Source organism: Aotus nancymaae, unplaced genomic scaffold, assembly GCF_030222135.1.
Source record: "Aotus nancymaae isolate 86718 unplaced genomic scaffold, 86718_ANA_hifiasm-v0.15.2.pri h1tg000004l, whole genome shotgun sequence".
NCBI lineage: Eukaryota > Metazoa > Chordata > Mammalia > Primates > Aotidae > Aotus > Aotus nancymaae.
The window spans coordinates 60,874,212-60,894,132 of NW_026988415.1; the positions used below are offsets into that span (position 1 = coordinate 60,874,212).

Consider the following 19,921-nt stretch of genomic DNA (forward strand, 5'->3'; position numbering starts at 1 on the left):
GAAGATCTGGTTCCTCCCTTTCATTCTCTGTTTACTTTTAGTTTGAATGCTAAGTTAAAGAGAAATTTAATGAAATATGATAAGAGTGTTGAAGAAGAGTACATTTGAACCCAAATTTAGAAATGGTTTCCAGATTGAAGCTTCAGAACATGAGGTAAAATGCTACATTACTTTGGTCTGAATAATTGAGACATTTGATACATTAAAAAAAAGTAAACATGTCTATAAATCACTTCTGTAAATTATATGCCAAAAAAAAGAGCAGCTCTTGATACTCATGGAAGACTTGTTTTTATTTCAGTTCCACAGAGGTAGAAGTGCTCATTTGAGAGTAGCTGGTGCTTACTGTAGTAAGGCCGTTCTGTGAAATCAAGTGCTCAGTTGTTCTTTAAAGCAGTTTATGAATCCACGGTGCTTCAGGCTAAGGAACAAAGTAGAAAAATGCAAATAAAAATAAAGATTTTATTTGTCTATTATTCAAGACATCTTTGGTGTGTTAAGGATCACATCAAAGCACAGAATGTAATAGATGAAAGGGAACTTGGATATCATTTTTATTATTTCTTATTAAAAATGCAGATCTCTGATCTCCACCCCAGTCCTACCAAGTCAAAATCTCTAAAAATAAAGTCCAGCAATATGCACATTCAACAAGCTCCCTGAATAATCCTAATGAACTCTGAAGGGTGAGAAGTACTGAAAGGTAGTTCAAGCATCAATGTTTGTACAGGAACCAAGGCCCAGCAATGTAACTCCATTAGCCTAAACTTTCACAACTACATTAATGGATTAGAACTTCAAAAATAAAAACATAATGTAAAAAATGAAAATATATTTAAAATATCTTGTAGTCACCCCAAATTCCACCACACTAACATAATTATTTTCAAATTTGCATATTAATGCATATTCTTTATTCATGAACATGAAGATTTCTGTTTAGTTGCAATCCCATAGTATTTTTCCTTGCTTATTTATTTTAGCCTTATAATACAAACTTGTCCCTCTATTTCGCTAGGCTCCATCATTATTATTTCAATGAATGCATACTAACCAGTTTCAGATATTACTAACACCCCCTTTAATTTTATACATTATACCTATATATTTTATACATTAATTTATAAGTATACATAATTTTATATATTATACATTTATACCAAAGTTTTTCTCTTATAGACAGTGTTACAATCATGTTCTTTATGCATAGAATTTGTTTTTTCTTCTGAAAATTTTTTATTATACTTTTAGGGGTGGGATTATTGAGTCAAATATTATTTTATCATTTATGACTCTTCTTACATATTCCCATATAGGCCCAGAGGAAGGTTAAGCTGGTTTATATTGGCCCCTTTCTGAAGTCAGCAGTGAATAAATGTGCTGCTGTCACTGAAGCTTCAACAATTGTAAGACATATCATACATATACAATACATGTAAAAATTATATTTTATGTATTGATATAGTTAATATATATAAGACATATATGTATAATAGTCACATTACTAGGTACAAAATAATCTCTAGGGGTTGCTTTGATTACTAAGCATGGCCAATATTTTTTCATGATTTTGCCTCTTATATTTATTTTCTCCTGTATAAATTATCTGTTCCTATTTCTTGATTTTTTATTATACAGATCTTGTTTTTATTCTCAGAAATGTCTTATTATAGCACTCTTGATTCACAGTTCAGTATTTTTTTCTATATTGTTATGCATCCCAAATAATTGAAACAAAATGTTGGCCTGTTTTATTCTCAAATACATGTGTGGCATAACTTCTATCTGTATGTTGTGATTTGGGAGAGGCACTAGAAATGTTATATTCTAGAGCATTTCTTTTTTAAACAGACATTTCTTTTTTTAAAAAGACATTTTCTTTTTTAAAAAAATCCTATTTTTAATAGAGATAGGGTCTTGCCGTGTTGCCCTGGCTGGTCTCAAACTCCTGGGGTCAAACAATCCACCCACCTCTGCCTCTCAAAGTGCTGGGATTACAGGTGTGAGCCACCAAGCCAGGACTGTCTTTTTTATTAAATTTATTATACTTTAAGTTCTAGGGTACATGTGCAGAACATACAAACCAACATGGTACGTACATACCTATGAAAATAAGATGGGAGAGACATCCAAGATGGCTGACCACTAGCAGCTCGGGATAGTAGCTCCTAGTGAAAGTGCAGAGAACGAGAGGACGCCACACTTTCAGACTAATTTTTATTGCTCACGAACCAGGAGATTCCCAGCGGAGGAGCCCCACGGGTCGCTAGCATGACTCTTGTGGCCGGCGCGGCGGTTTTGCTGGCGCCTCAGCGTGGCAGTTCTTGGTGCAGAGTGAGTGGGACTGCAGAGTGAGTCCCCTTTTGGCCGATTCCCCAGCAGAAAAGCACCATCAATCTTAACACCGCTGTTTTTGCCGGCGCAGTGGATTGCTCAGATTTCGGTGCTGGGAATCAACAAGTTCGACGTCCACTCAGAAACCTAATTTGAAAGTCGGAAATCACAAAGACAACTGGTGGATAAATTTATAATGATGGGAAGAAACCAGCGTAAAAAGGCTGAGAATACACAAAATCAGAATGCCTCTCCCTCTACAGGTGATCACAGTTCCTCATCAGCAATGGAACAAGCCCTGATGGAGAACGAGTGCGTTCCATTAACAGAAGTAGACTTCAGAAGGTGGATGATAAGAAACTTCTGTGAATTAAAAGAACTTGTTCTAACCCAATGCAAAGAAACTAAGAACTTTGAAAAAAGGTTTGACGAAATGCTAACGAGAACAGACAACTTGGAGAGGAATATAGGTGAATTAATGGAGCTGAAAAACACAACACGAGAACTTCGCGAAGAATGCACAAGTTTTAACAGTCAAATTGATCAAGCAGAAAAAAGGATATCAGGGTTCGAAGACCAACTTAACGAAATAAAACGAGAAGTCAAGATTAGAGAAAAAAGGATAAAAAAGAATGAGCAAAGTCTCCAAGAAATACGGGACTATGTGAAAAGACCTAATCTACATTTGACAGGTGTACCTGAATGTGACGAAGAGAATGAATCCAAGTTGGAAAATACTCTTCAGGAGATTATTCAGGAAAACTTTCCCAACCTAGTAAGACAGGACAATATTCAACTCCAGGTAATACAGAGAACACCACAAAGATATTCCTCAAGAAGACCAACACCAAGGCACATAATCGTCAGATTCACTAGGGTTGAAATGAAGGAGAAAATACTAAGAGCAGCTAGAGAGAAAGGTCAGGTTACCCACAAAGGGAAGCCTATCAGACTTACAGCAGATCTCTCAGCAGAAACCCTACAAGTCAGAAAAGAGTGGGGACCAAAATTCAACGTCCTTAAAGAAAAGAACTTTCAACCCAGAATTTCTATCCAGCCAAACTGAGCTTCAAAAGCGAAGGAAAAATAAAATCTTTTGCAAACAAGCAAGTGCTCAGAGATTTTACCATCACCAGGCCTGCTTTACAAGAGCTTCTGAAAGAAGCACTACACATATAAACGAACAACCAGTATCAGCCTTTCCAAAAATATATCCAGCTAGCATCAAATGGCAGTATTAAACTCATATATATTATTAACTGGATAAAAAGCCAAAACCCATCGGTACGCTGTATCCAGACCCATCTCACATGCAACGATACACAAAGACTCAAAGGGACAGAGGAAGATTTACCAACCAAATGGAGAGCAAACATAAATAAATAAATAAAAAGCAGGAGTTGCAATTCTCACCTCTGATAAAATAGACCTTAAAGCAACAAAGATCAAAAGAGGCAAAGAAGGACATTACATAATGTTAAAAGGATCAATGCAACAAGAAGAGCTAACGATCCTATATATACATCCACCCAATACAGGAGCACCCAGATACATAAGACAAGTTCTTAATGACTTATAAAGAGACTTAGCCTCCCACACAATAATAGTGGGAGACTGTAACATCACATTGTCAATATTAGACTGATCAACGAGATAGAAAATTAACAAGGATATCCAGGACTTGAATTCAGACCTGGAACAAGTAAACTTAATAAACATTTATAGAACTCTCCACTTCAAATACACAAAACATACATTCTTATCAGTACCATATCACACCTATTCCAAAAGTGACTACATAATTGCAAGTAAATCACTCCTCAATAATTGCATAGCATTTCATAGGTTTAAATGAAATATTGGTTGGCTGCTTGTTTGTTATTTTCTTCCCTTATTCCTTCCTGTCTCCATTGTTAAGCACAATTATTGGCATAAAAGAGGTTTTCAATTCCCATTTTTAGACTGCATTCTAGCCTGGGCAATAAAGCAATATTCCTGTTCTCTCTCCCTCTTTCTCTTCCTTTTCCTTCCTCTTCTTCATTCTTTTTTTTCTTTCTCTCTTTCTTTCTTCCAAAAAAAAAAAAGAAAAAAAAAAAGAAAATAAGACATCTTCTAAGAAAGACAGCGTGTGGAATTAGAATTTATTATTGAGAGTCAGAAGTCAAGAAGAAGACACCAAATCTCATGGTGGGTGATGAAGGCATTTCAATGCTTGGGCATAGCAAAGTAGCAACACAGTAAAACAGTTAAAAAAATGGGAAAAAAAATCTTTGCAAAGTGCATACAATTTAAAAATGAATCAAAAAGTTATAGAACAAACCAGCATTTCCTCCCACCTATTTTATAATTTAGTATTCTTTATTTTTTATTTTATTTTATGTTTATTTCCATAGGTTATTGAGGAACAAGTGGTATTTGGTTACATTCGTAAGTACTTCAGTGGTGATTTGTGAGACTATAAACATTCTAGAAGACAACATTGGAAATACCCTTCTAGACATTGGCTTAGGCAAGCATTTCATGACCAAGATCTCAAAAGCAAATGAAATAAAAACAAAGATAAATAGCTGGGACTTAATTAAACTAAGGAGATTTTGCAAGGCAAAAGGAACAGTTAGCAGAGTAAACAGACAACCCACAGAGTGGGACAAAATCTTCATAATCTATATATATGACAAATAAATAATGTCCAGAATCTACAACAAACTCAAATCAACAAGAAAGAAACAAAACGAAACAAATAATCCCATTGAAAAGAAGGCTAAGAACATAAATAGTATTTCTCTAAGAAAAAAAAAAGTGTTGCAAAGAGGCATCACATATTCTATGTTGCTTTTATTTCCCTTAGCCTGTCATCATGCTTGTCACACCACTTGCCAACTCTGTGTTTCTCCCATCATCCACTTTGACTGGCTTCTCAGCTGTAAATTGTTTCCTCCTTTAGTTAGTTTCATCCTTCAGAATCATGTTGTAATATTGCATCTCATAATGTAATATCACAGGCCAGTCCTGCTTTTAACTAACTGGTTGTTTTTGGGTATAAACTTCTCCATTGCCTCTGTCAAAATTTTGCTCATCTTTTATAACCCAGCTGAAATATTACTTCACCTTTGTGGTATGAATAAATAATTTATGAACTGGACATACTTAAATTTCATATTATCTAGTGACAGCTGTGTTTATACAACTGCTGAGAAATTCCTTCATTCACTTTTTGGTAGTTCTCTAACAAATGCTACATTCACTTTTTCAATAAATACTGAGTTCACACATTCTTGGGAATTTTAAATATATTAGGAGACAAATTAAAGATTTTTGTCATCATGTGACTTACTTTTTAGAAGAATATATATAAAATGCATAATCATTATAATAACTGAGTAAATTACATAGATGTGCAAAGAATGTGAAGCTTCTATTGAATGTTCCTATTTTCAGGGAAGGATACTTTCTTTAGAGAGGACAACTAAAACAAAAGCTGCTGGTGTATTCATTCCCTAGGGTAAATCTTTAAGTTCTTTGAAAGAAATAGACATGATATTTATATCTTCATTGGTTTGAACTGTGTTTGACACATGATTAATAATTATCCTAAATATAATAGAATTTCTAATATAAACTTTCAACTTAATACAAAATTTTAAGTTAATCAGTCAACAAATAGTTGTTAATCATTTACATGCAGAACAATACTCTGAGTGTTACAGTAGTTAGAAAGAATTGGAACACAATATTAATATCAAAACAATAAATAGAAAGTAATATAAGTGTTACAGTGTTTTGAGGGAAGTTGAGTTTTGTAGAATACAACTGCAGAAGGAGAAACCAATTGCAAGAAAAAAGGGGAGTAATATAAATGAAGCATAAGGCAGTAATAGTAGTAATAAAGTCTTACATTTGTATAATAATTTTCCATTTATAAAACACTTTCACATCTTTTTTTCATATTTGAACCTAAGAACAATTTGTTATAATGGGTAGGTTAGGTACTATATTTCTCATTTGCAGATGACTTTACCCAAATAACAGAAGAGATGCCAGTGTTAGTTAATGGTGGATTTAAATCTCAAGTTCATTTTTTTTCTGATCTCATGGAGCTTAGAAATTGTTTGAATATAGGAGATAACAGACAAGAGTTAGAATAAGAAAATAGTCTAGGGATATACAGTTTGAAATATCTACAAAGAAGTGAAAATTTAAGACATAGTAATAGATTAATGCTCCCAGAGTTATATAGAGAAGAGTCGAAGTTTAATAACTGAGCTGTAGAAAACAACTTTTGAGTTGGATATAGAAAGAGGAAAAGTGAAAAATTGGAGATAGAGAAACAGTAGTAGGAGAGGGGAAAGAAATGTAGTGGGAAGAAAGAAAACCGCAATAGTAGAAACTCAGGGTAGTTAAGGGAGAAGACATGTTTTTTGTAAAGGCAAGAGGTCACAAGTTAATGTAAGTACAGACAAGACGATAATATTCAGTGAAAGGTCATTGCAGGGAACTATTAAAATAGAACTTTGTAAAAAAGAACTAGAGAAAAGGGACAGAAAAGAAGAACTGAAGATAAGAGTAGGAGAACTTGGAAAAATGTTATAAATATAATATTTAGTGTTATAAAGGTAATTGTCAAACATATTAAAAACAAATATAGGATCCCATTAGAAAGAGAGAAGAGAGGATGATGTGCACAACCTACATCTTTATGTGTTATGGAAGGAAACCAATGTAAAATGTGTAAAATTGAGAAGTAGTCATATAAAAATATTATTCAGAGATATGGAAATAACCAGCAAAGGAAATAAAAACAGAAACATATTAGTAGGCACTTAGGTCTTTCTGTCTGTCTGGGGCTTTCAGTTACACTGGTACTTGACTGTCACTTTATTAAATAGTGAGATGGCTTCAAATTAAAACAATTCCAGTATTCTTTTTAATAGATAAAATCAGTTAATAACAGTTTCATAAATAAATGACCTCCCCAGTCATGATTACATATTGTACAAAGATCTCTAAAATCCTTCAAAAACCTCTAGAAATCAGTACACAATAATTCATGAGTCTTCCTAAGAATTATTTCTTGTGGTAATAAATTCCATTCAATGTTACCATTATTTTTTGTACTCTAGTGTGTCAGTCACTTTTGCTATCTTGTTAGCCTCATGAGGGGAATTCTATCCATAATTCATCACCGTTATGGGCAGACATATGACCTATATCTTTCAGGCACAACTTAAAAATGACAAACTCATTCCACTATGCTAGCTATAAAATTTGAAATTGCAGTTCATCTAGTTCAATTCTTTACTTTAGAGATGAGAAATCAGGCCCAGAATAAGAGAGGGATTTACTTTCTTTGTTTTATCATTAAGCAACATGTGTCCCATACACAGGCAAAAAATAAAAAGCATAAAGTGAACCAAGTTCGGCAGTTCTTATGTGTTTTACTTCTATTTGTTTTTTGATTGATTTCACCAGAAATAAGTACTTCCTTGAAGTGCTTTCCAGTTTAATACAAAACAACAACAACAACAACAACAATAATATCTTCTTTCCTTGAATAGGAACAATGAACCAACTTGCAGCCTCCTTAGTTTGGGTTTTCTGATTATTTAGTCTGCCTTCTTTTGACTCCTAATTAACTTTAGAAATTGAAAGATAAGCTTTTAAATCAATCACCCAGTATTGAGCATAATGTCATGTAACCTTTGCATGCTCAGAAAATGATAATTCCTTATGGAAAATCAAATATGGATCAATTCACCAGTTTTATTAAGGAGAGGATGACAGTTAAAAATATTGATTGGCTTATTTGTTGAATTAAAAATGTTCTAATAAATTTGTTTCTTTTACATTGTGTTCATATAGCCTGGATAAAATTAGAAGCCACATGCATTGTTATTTGAGGGATGTTGATAGGAGTAGTGCTCCCTGAATATACATAACAAAATGCCAGATAGTATACTAAAAACCTAACATGTTTCATTTTCCTATAGGGAAGGTCTTATTGATGTCCCATTTTGTAATTGAGAAAAAATAGTATTTCAAGTGATTAAGAAAGTCCCCCAAAAGTATCCTGCTAGCAAGTGATAGAGCAACAATTTAAATACAAACTGTTTGACTCCAAAGCTGTATGCAGTAGCCACTAGATTATACAACCTGCATGGGACTTTGTATTTTTCAAATAACATATTTAATTCTTGTGGGAAAGAGATTAGGAAACCTCCTTTGTTAACTAATTTCAGTACAATGAAACCTTGATTGTTCACAATGCTCAATTTGGACATTGATGACAGTTTATTATTTACTAAGGACTAGTTTTTGTTTGTATTAGTCCCTGTTAAAAACTACTCTGTGGAGAAGATAATTTTCTCTAATACAGAAAGCCAAGGAACAATCAAAACAATTATAGATGTATTTGTCTATGTAAAAATTTAGCATTTGTGCACAGCAATATACACTGTGGAATAATTAGTAGACATGAAAGTTGGTGAAAATACAACAAGGAAGACAGATGAAGGATTAATACCTACAATATGCAAAGAGACTTTAATAAATGCAAAAAACATATAAATAATTCATGAGAAAAATGCACAAAGAATACAAAGAAATAATTCTCAAAAGATCAAGCCTATGGCACGACAAATATTCAAAAGATATTTAAGCTCACTAGCATTCAGGAGAATGCAAATGAAAGTACCAATGAGATATCATTATGTATCCATTAGAACAGCAAAAGTTAGGAAGAGCTCTAACAACTATTGCTGACCAAGATGCAAAGAAGTATGTATTATTTCTTTATTTTTAAATAAAACGGTAAGAAAACCTCACTTCCTCCTGCTCCCAGCTGCCATGCACTTTCATTCCTGCTCCCAGATGCCACCACTGTCTGTATGTGAATGTCTGTGTGTGTGTGTTTGAATTATTTTTTGATTGATTTCACCAGAAATCAAACACTTAAGCTGAAAAACTAAATAATGAGAAGAACTAGATAGGCAAAAATCTGTGGGAGGAACATTCCAATCAGAGGAAACAGCATATAAAAAGGTTTTGCAAGAAAACAATCTTAGTATTTATGACAAAAAGAATGCCAGCTTGGCTATATGACAAAAGAAAAGAGAAAAAGTGCTACATGATTAGGGTGAAAAATGAGTAGGGGCTATATATTGTAAACGTTGGACGCTAGGGTAAGAAATTTTATTCTACCAGGCATGATGGCTTACATCTGCAATCCCAGCACTTTGGGAAGCCAAGGCTGCAAGATTTCTTGAGCCAGGAGTTCAAGACCAACCTGGGTAACATAATGAATTAATGGATTGATTACCTGTGGAGGGTGAGAAATAGAAGGAAGACAGAGATTATGTCCATGTTTAAATTAAATCAACTGGTTGGATGGTGGTGCCATTTGATAAGATTAAGAAGGCAAGGAGAGGAATAGAATTTGGTGTGGGTTAAAAGTACTATTTAAACATTTTAAGTTTGAGATGCCCAGTAGGTACTATAGTGGAGATTTCAAATAAGTGGCTGGGGAGAAGACTTGGCAGTTCAATTGGAGGGTCATAACTGAAAATATTAATTTTGGAATTGTCAATAAATAGATAATATTTAGAGCCATTTAACTCTATAAACTCACAAAGGGAGGATTGTAAATAGAGAATGTCCAGGACGAAAACAGGATCATTCTAATTTTTAATAATGAGGCAGAGAAGGATACAATAAAGGTGGTTAAAAGGTACCAGTATGTAGAAATAAAAACAGGAGAGCACAGGGTCATAGAAGTGAAGTAATGGAAATATTTCCAGACAGAGAGGTTAGTTTAAATGATGTTGAATTACAGAATAAGATGAGGACGGGGGAAAAACCTGTAGATATGGCCACAAGAAGGTACTTGATAACATTTTTAAAAAAGTTTCAGTGGAGTAGAGATAGAAAAGCCTAACTGAATGGTGGCTGTGCATATGGAAGTTTATTAAAGAGACTTGACATGAACTGTACAAGCCTAGAATATACCTTGAAAGATTTTTTTTACTATAATTAAAATTAATCCTTGTATTCAATTTTTTTCTTATATTTTATTTATTTTTCCTAAAAACTGCCTGTGGAAAAGAGTCTAGCTATTTGAGAGTTTTTCTTCTTATTTATCTTAAAAATTATTTCCCAGTGTACTTTCATTCCTTTTAAGTTTTATCACTCTAGTGGCTAGCCATCCATTAACTCAATCTGGTAGAGAGAAAAGATACCACCTAGAGCAAAGGGGTCATTAACCACCTTTGAGTCTCAAAGCAGAGTTTTGGGGTCTACTTGAAACCCAGGCTTTCTGAGAGTGATAAAAGGTGTTGTTAACTTCCAGAAATACTAATATATGAGGAGCAAATTGATGTATGTATGTAAAATTTTATTATAAACCAAAGATAGAAAATACTTGGTATTCAAGATAAAAGAGATTTCTCTGTGTCTAAAAAAGGAAATATAAACTTCTTGATTGGAAGAACAAGAAGATGACCAGGAGGAGAAAGGAGAAGAAAGGGAGGAAGAAATTACTGAAAATGAGAAACTCAGGGTCAAGAACTAGTCATAGTTACAATTGTTCTGAGTTTAGCAGGAGAGAGGGCAGCAGCCCTACCATGTTTGGAATAAACAATGAATATCATGCAAGCACAGGAAACAAAGGTTGATGCCCAGAAATCATGTAAATGAGTTACACCTCAACCAAAAATCGTAAAGCCAGAAAGAAAGAAAACATGTGGAATAGGAACTTGATATGGTTTGGCTGTGACTCCACCCAAATTTCATCTTGAATTGTAACCCTACAATTCCTACATATCTTGGGAGGAAGCTGGTGGAAAGTGATTGAATTATGGGGGCGGGTCTTTCCTACATTGTTCTGTGATAGTGAATGAATCTCAACAGGTCTGATGGTGTTAAAAACGGGAATTTCTCTGCACAAGCAATCTTTGCCTGCCGCCATCCAAGTAAGATGTGACTTGCTTCTCCTTGCCTTCCACCATGATTGTGAGACCTCCCCAGACATGTGGAACTGTGAGTCCAATTAAGCCTCTTTCTTTTGTAAATTCCCCAGTCTCAGATGTATATTTATCAGCAGTGTGAAAATGGACTAATGCAGAGCTCCTCTGTCTGATGTAAGATGTCTATTTACACTTTCCCTTACAATCAGACTATTTGGGGAAGGGACTGAAGGGGAGGTATCCTGGATGAGAGAAGTAGTAACTTTAAGTTGACAGAGTATTTACCCCCAATTAGTCAAAGTTAACCTAAGACTTATGAATTAGAGAAGATATAGTTATTTCTGAAAAGTTAACTTTTGTTTCCTGATATCAGTTATGATGAGGGCTCATAAAAACTCCAGTTGAGATACGGATTAAATAATTTAATTTTTTGCACAGCTGAATCTTGGTATGTATTCCACCTCTGTGTATAGATTTTGGTTAATCTACTTTTTACTGTATTCAACAACTTCTCAGGAAATTTATATCTCGCTTAAATCTGCTCCTGTAGAAGTTTTAGTCAATTTTCATTTTTGTTCTTTTCCAAGTATAAAACTTAACCACGTTTTTTGCAAAATGACCTTATTTATACATAAATTCACACGTTTTCGTAAATCATGAGTCAGTTCTCTCTGCTCTAGTAAACATAATTTCTATTCTCTTAAATTTATAACTTTTTTTTGCAATATTTTGAGTACTTGTGAAGTACTCTTTATTTTTCTTACCTTCGAGTCAAAGTTATCAATATTCTAGTAAAAGATAACTATCATTTGGAGAAAATATAAATTCAAACTTTAAAAATATTTTTCATTTTATATCAATTTCAGTCTAAAAATAAAACAGTAGTAAACTTACCAAAGGGGCATATCTTGGTTTTGGAGAGGGAGGAGGCATCCTGCACAGACAAAAACATTTGACCTTTGGTGATGGTAGAAAAGGGTCACAAGGAGGAAGTGGTGGTCTTTCTCTTGATGAAGGAACTTTGCCTGTACTTGCTTTTCCCTCTTTCTCTTCGAATGTAATCTTCTTGGATGACATTGTGAATCCTCTATTTAATTTCAGTCCTTCCTTCTTTGAATTTGCAGATGTGCCATTTGATTCATCAACTCTCATCTTAGCCCTAGGTTTATACAGTGATTCTTCAGATGCAGTATCTGAATCTTTGATTTTTGTAGACTTTTTAGAGACTGTCTTGGAAGATTCCTCAAATTCGGTATCAGTAGACTCTGTGTCCCTCCTTGCATCCTTCCTAACATCTTTCTTTGAGCCTTTCTTTTCCTTCTTTGAATCTTTCTTATCCTTCTTTAACTCCAAATCAGATTCTATTTCAGAAGATTCTGCATTTTTCTTTGCATCCTTCTTTTTGTCATCTTTCTTTGAATAATTCTTCCCCTTCTTTTCCTCTTTTTTACCCTTTTTTGAATCTCTTTCAGTTTCAGAATCAGCATCAATAGAGTCTTCATTCTTCTTGACAGACTTTTTGTCTTGCTGTGAAGATTTTTTATTCCCTTTTTCATCTTTCTGACTCTTTTTCGACTCCAATTCATATTCAGAATCAGTAGAGACTGTATTTTTCTTTGCATCATTTTTTTTGCCATCTTTCTTTGAAGCTTGTTTTGACTTTCTTGAATCCTTTTTTACATCCATTGAGTCTCCAGATTCAGCATCAGTAGACTCTGGGTCCTTCTTTGTGTACTTTTTCTTATTATCTTTCTTTGATTTTTTCTTATTCTTCTTTGTATCTTTCTTTGCATCCTTTGAGTCTCCAGATTCAGCGTCAGTAGACTCTGTGCCCTTCTTTACATCCTTTTTCTTGTCATCTTTCTTGGCACTTTTCTTATCTTTCTTTGACCGTTTCTCAGAATACTTTGAGTCTTCAGATTCAGCACCAGAGCTTTTCTTTGCATCCTTTTTTGCGTCCTTCTTTGCAGGCTTCTTTGAATTATTCTGTGAGTAATTCCTTAACCATGCATCAAAACTTATGGATTCATCATCAGACCCTTCTATTAACATCAGAAAGTCAGCATTTAAACTATTTTCTGAGTAAATTTCTGGTATGGCATCATTACTAGTCTTTGATCTCTTCAAATCTGTCTCTGGATTGTTCTTTGTACGTATGGATTCAGCGTTTTTCTTCTTGGAATTCTTTGAATCTTTCTTATCTTTCTGTAAATAAGTTTTTGAGACTGCCTCAGAATTTTTGGATTCCGGATTTCTTTCCAAATTGGGTTTTGACTTTTTAGATAGTCTATTTTCATGTGATGATTTTATGGAAGTTTTAACTCTCTCATTTTGTCTTTTAGTTTTCTCATCTGCTATTGTTTTCTTGGATTCTGGATTTGTTGCATATGAGCCTCTTTTTTTCTTGGAATCTTTCTTCAAAGGTGTTCCTCCTTTTTCATCTTTAGATACTTTATATTCTGCATTTTTAAGATGGGTTTTGGAAGTAGAAAGATGTCTGAATTGAGTCTGTTCCCTGGCAGCTATGTTAATAGAGGGCCATTGCAAAATTCTTCTTAAAGACTGCATTATCCATACATAAGCTGGTTTCTGGCCTTCTTCTGACTTTCTTTTGTCGTGCCTCTGAAAAGATTGGTAAGAACAATAATCCTTTGTGAATGACTTATGTCTTTCTATATTGGGACATAATAGAAATTCCATTTGACCCAACAGTCCCATTACTGGGTGTATATCCAAAGGATTATAAATTGTTCCTTCATAAGGACACATGCACACCTATGTTCATTGCATGCTGTTTATGATAGAAAACACCTGGAACCAACCCAAATGCCCAGCAATGATAGGCTGGACAAAAAAAAATGTATCACATATACACCATGGAATACTTTGCAGCCATAAAAAAAGATGAGTTCATGTCCTTTGTAGAGACACAGATGAACCTAGAAACCATCATTCTCAGCAAACTGACACAAGAACAGAATACCAAACACCGCATGTTTTCACTCATAGGCAGGTGATGAACAATGAGAACACCTGGGCACAGGGAAGGGAACAACACTCACAGGCCTAGGTGAAGGGGTGGAGAGGAGGGGTGGGGGGTCAGCAGGGGTGGGGGCAGGGAGGAGGGTGAGGGATAACACCGGGAGAAATGCCTGATGTAGGTAACGGTGATGGAGACAGCAAACCACCATGGCACATATGTACCTATGCAACAGTCCTGCAGGATGCAGGACGTGCACATGTACCCCAGAGCTCGAATACAATAAAAATAAATAAATAAAAAGGAAAAAAGTTTATTATTCATTAACTGTTTATTTAAACTTATTTTTTTCTCTATCAAGGGTGTGTGTCTGTGTATGTGTGAAATATATACATATATATGTGTATATATATATATATATATATATATATAGAGAGAGAGAGAGAGAGAGAGAGAGAGAGAACTCCACTTTGAAAATAAAATGACTTTAGCAGAAATTTTATGATTGGGGCAGGCCCACAGTGATCCATGACATTCCAGTACTTATCCTCAAAAAATAACAGCAGGCTTTTTGGGACTTCTATATGGGGGAAATCTTTTGGAACAATTTAAACAGCCTTTATCCCCAAGTTAAATCAGAAATAAACTGATCCTCTTGAAGTTTGCTATGACAGTTCCTATAATAGTTGCAGAACCCTAGTCTGATACCTACTTAAGGTTTCTTGTCAAATTGAGAGCCCATGACCCCCAGCTGCACTGCAAAAAATAAAGACATAAATTGAATGAAATAAACAAATGCTTGATTTACATTAGCTTGTGCAGCCCTAGTGCAATTTCTTTTCTTTTTCTTTTTAATTATACTTTAAGTTATGGGGTACATGTGCAGATCGTGCAGGATTGTTACATAGGTTTACACGTGCCATGGTGGTTTACTACATCCATCCCCTCCATCATCTACATTAGGCAATTCTCCTAATGTTATCCCTCCCCAGTAATTTATTTTCAACTCTCTCCCAAATATTTGTCAAATCTAGTTGTCATAAGTAACCATAAAGACAGATTTTAGAATTACTTCTTATTTTCCCTTAATTATTCAATAAAGGTGCCAACAAGCAAATGGTAATATGGAATTAAAAGATAACCATGAAGAGCAACATGAAAATTGGATCACTACAGATGTAATAAATGACTCTTGAATAAATGCATTAACTGTAACTGTGCTCTGGGAGATGCTTTAAAAATTGTTTTACATCACAATAGGTGATCAATATATGATTATTTTTCCTTTTGCTAATTAATAGGATAACTCCACTTTAGAGAAGCAGTAGAAATCTTGAATCTCTTAATATCAAGTATCTGGAATTTCATATTTTGTAAAATAGGGAGGCCTTAAAGCATCATTAAAATCAGTTTTTGCTCTAATATTAAAATTTTAGCTGCTTTTACAGCTGGTAAACCTGCTAGTTTCAGTATTAGGTTATCCAGCTTGCTTAGATAATGTCTTTGATGTAGATAAATATGTACAAATACGAGCTTAATCTAAAGCAGGTAGGGCAGTCTGTTGTACAGAGAATTACAAATAAAAAAAAAAATCTTCCAACAGATACTAAAATTCAAGTTACATAGGCCTTACTTATTATATTTATATGTTTTATCAACATAGATTTCATTTTTAAAAATGACTTTTTCTGTACTTACAGTAACTGTTACTTGTGATTTCAAAGGTCTTGATTTATCATTTCTACCTCTCTGGGGTGGTTTGGGAAATGACGAAGCAAAGTGTTTTTCATTCCATGATTTTCTGCTTGATTCACTGACTAAAATGAGAAAGAACAATAAACAATTTGGAGTTAATGTCAGATTTTCCACAGACCTGAAATATTCCTTAGTAAGAAACATATCCTTTAAATTAAACTAAGTTATAAATTAAAATGTAAAATTTTCACTCAGTTTCTAGTTTATTTATCTAGTAATTAGAGAAAATAAAAAATAAAAGCCACTTTTCTTATTTATCACTGAATTTTACTTAAAATGAAGTCTGTAATTTTATTTTCTACATTAAACTAATTTTCACAGATACTTAAATTATGATGCTAAAATAATATAATCAAACATTAGGAATAGAAAATAGAGATTTACTGTTTCCTTTAAAATATCTACATCATCTCTTCTATCCTGGCTTTTTTTTCCTTCATGTCACTTTAGTTAGATTGCAGACAATATAACTTCTTCTGTACTCTTCATAATAACTAGCATGGTGATGACATCAGTCAGTAAAAGTCTTGATTGATTATATCTGAGTGTTTCCTTTAGCACTTCTCTGACCTCAGTGACATCCCAAACCACAGGAATTAGGGCCGTAGATGGAAATTGTACATTCCATTCTTGGGATTATATTTAAAGAAGGGCATATATGTACTTGAGGACAACCAGAACAGTGTGATCAGGGAGATCAAACTATCTGAGAACTTTGTCAAAAGAGGAACTGGTGAGGAAACTCAAGATAGCTCTCTTGGAGATGGAGAGACTAATCAGAGATATGATAACTATATTTAGATTTTCAAATAGCTACTATATTGGAGAAAAGTAATCATAGTAATAATAGCATAGATGCAACCACTAACACTTATGTAATCTTTACTATGTGCCACACTGGTGTTCTAAGCATTTTCATAAACTTGTTTAATCTTTACAACGGTGCTTTGGATTAGATAATATAATTGTCTCCATTTTCTAGGGGTGGAAAAATAAAACACAGAGGCAGGGAGAGTTTAAATTAATTGCCCCAAATCATAAAGTTAGTAAGTAGTATAGTTGATTCAAACACAGGTACTTTTGCCCCAGAGCCCACACTCTTAATCACAATGTTATAGGCTTCTTTTATATGTATCCTGAAGGATGGGCTAGAACAAGTGAGTAATAGTTAGAGCAGTGCAGACAGATTTCAGCTCAATATATTAAGGAAAACTTTCCTAAAGTTGCAGCTGTTCAACAAATGGGCTGTTCATTAACAACTTTCATCTCTCTGACTATATTTGCCTTCTTTACTGTAATTATGAATTTTAAACACAAGGGAATCTTATACAAGCAAAATTGTTTTGTATTTTGAAGAACAACAGATAAATCTTTCTTCAAATCCAGTAAGTGCAAACCTACATCAAGGCCAGAAATATACACATACACATATACACCAACCAACATGCACATATGAATATACACGCATACATGCTTTTATAAAATTTTAACAAAAATTCATAGCAGTTTCTGCTTTATCACGTTTAATGGAATACACTAGTCATTAGTTCCTAAAATTATTTTCCAGTCTAAGACATACTAAACTTCAATAACTAAATTCTTACTTGGAATGGAATTATCATATGTTCTGATGTTTACTTCTAGTCTATTAAAAGAAGAAAATACACTAATTATATTTGTATTATGGAAAGCCAATAATAATAATAATTATTTTTTTAAAATAAACTATCCTTTATTTCTAAGAAACAAAGCCCAACGCTATGTTTAAGCAGTGATTTGGAACTGTCTTATTGTCACTCATTTCAATTGCAACGCTTCAAAAATTTTATTCTTTCTCTTATCTCCATTATTTAAGAATGTCTATCTTTCATTCATATTACAGTCTCCCTATTCTAAACCAAGTGTATTTTTACTAGAAACTTAAAATAAAAACACTAACGTAAGTAACCTCTTACTTAATGATATAGAACAATAAATTGAACCAGTTAATATCCTCTAGTGAAAAACTCTAAGGCAGAATTTTCTTAATTCACTAAATAAATTCTGAAGAAAACTCACAACATTTTAATGTTTTCAGAAATTACATCAAATCACTAATGATGTCTGTTGGGTACATATAAGTGTTGACCTGGATTTTAAATTGTCTCTCTACACGGGGATAATTGGTCCATGATAGTCTCCATTTGGAAGGTGCCCATTTCGTTTGGTACTAATCAGTATTGTCTACCAAAAATAAGCATGGCATTATGAGTTTTCAAAATGTTACTTCCTTATTAGCTGGAATGGTGAATGTGATCATTTCTAACATTTAGGCTATGCTTATATAAACACATATCTTAGTAAGATTGTCCAATCTATGCTCAGGCCACATGTGGCCCAGAGGGCTTTGAATACTACCCAATGCAAATTTCTAATATTTCTTAAAATATCATGGATTTTTTTTATTTGTTTCTTTAGCTGATCAGCTGTCGTTAGTGTATTTTATGTGTGGTCCAAGACGGTTTTTCTTCCAATATGGTCCAGGGAATCTGAAAAATTGGACATCTCTGCCATAGATCTTGACTTTTTTGATTTACCTAAATCATCAAAGTTTTAAACACAAAACAAAATAAGTCAAAATGATTGGATGTATTCATATTTAACTGAAATCTATTTTCATTTTCTAAAGTTAAGTGCTAGTGCCCAGCACAAAATCTGACCTACCCAGATTATTAAATAACAACTGACTTACAGAACACATGGACACAGGGAAGGGAGCATCACACACTGGGATCTGTTGGAGGGGTTAGGGAGGGACAGCAGTGGGTGGGGAGGGATAACATGGGGAGAAATGCCAGATATAGGTAATGGGGGGATGGAGGCAGCAAACCACCTTGACATGTAGGTACCTATGCAACAATCCTGCATGATCTGCACATGTACCCCAGAACCTAAAGTACAAAGTACAATATAAAAAGAGAGAGACTTTCTACAATCTCTAAACAAAAACAAAAACAAAACAAACAAAAATAAATCACTGACTTATTTAGGAAGGTTTTTGGAGCCATTAATCAATAAAATATCTAGTCCAGTGACATGAAAGTAAAGGTAAACATCAGAATTAATTTGGAAGTTTTAAAAACATAAACACATCTGAGAACTGCTCCCAGAACCATGAATCAAAATTTCTGGGTTGAGTAAATCAAGTCTGTATTGTAAAACTTCCCTAAGTGACTTTGATACTCAGCTCTGTTTAAGAACCACTGCTTTGAATTGTTATGCAAAAGAAAACTTTATAGATGTCTGAAATAGTTCAAGTTTGCACTTTTGCTTTTTCCAAAGGCAATTGATCAATGACCTATTTGTCTGTAGTGAAACCACTTAATTCAATAGAGTAGCTAGAAAATGGTACGACCTGCATCCCTGGAAATTTAATAGTTTAGAAGTCTGACATGCTGACTTGATCACTGCTTTTATACTCTAAGAAAAAGACTTTGCACCTGCATAGATTTTTACTTCCTTCCCACTGTCTAAAATAACATTTTCTAAACTTCTTTTTTCAGAGATTTTATCAGAAAACAATTTTGAACACATCAACTTAATATGTGTGTGAATGGTTTATAGTCTACTGTAATCATATATATTATAAATTATATATTAAAATAAAAAATTTCAAAATATAAAGTAAAACATGTAAATTCAAGTTTTAATAACTTATTTCTACACTTCAATTAATTGTCTTGCACATACATCTCACTTGGGATATCACTAAAAAAGGCAACAAAGAACCAGTGAGAAAAGGGACAATTTACCCAAATATTATGAAACGCCTACTTTATATAGACAATATTTCAGTCTCAAATTATTGGAAATTTAAGCATAAACTTCTGAACAGTTCATTTCCAAAGAGTAGTCT

The 19,921-nt window shown here is 33.7% G+C and overlaps 1 protein-coding gene across 2 annotated transcripts in view; it reads right to left on the bottom strand.

Annotated features, from left to right (window-relative positions):
• Positions 1-274: 274 nt before the first annotated feature.
• Positions 275-19,921, bottom strand: part of CYLC1 (cylicin 1) — a 45,086-nt gene continuing 25,439 nt past the window's right edge. The window contains exons 2-5 of one of the 2 annotated variants that reach the window (XM_012470812.2): positions 17,631-17,671; positions 15,970-16,088; positions 12,186-13,913; positions 275-421 (exon numbers count right to left, since the gene is read on the bottom strand). In XM_012470812.2, the coding sequence (XP_012326235.2) occupies positions 389-421; positions 12,186-13,913; positions 15,970-16,088; positions 17,631-17,671 (1,921 nt within the window). In that variant the 3' untranslated portion in view covers positions 275-388. The remainder of the gene's footprint in view (positions 422-12,185; positions 13,914-15,969; positions 16,089-17,630; positions 17,672-19,921) is intronic. The other variant, XM_012470813.2, reaches the window with a different exon arrangement.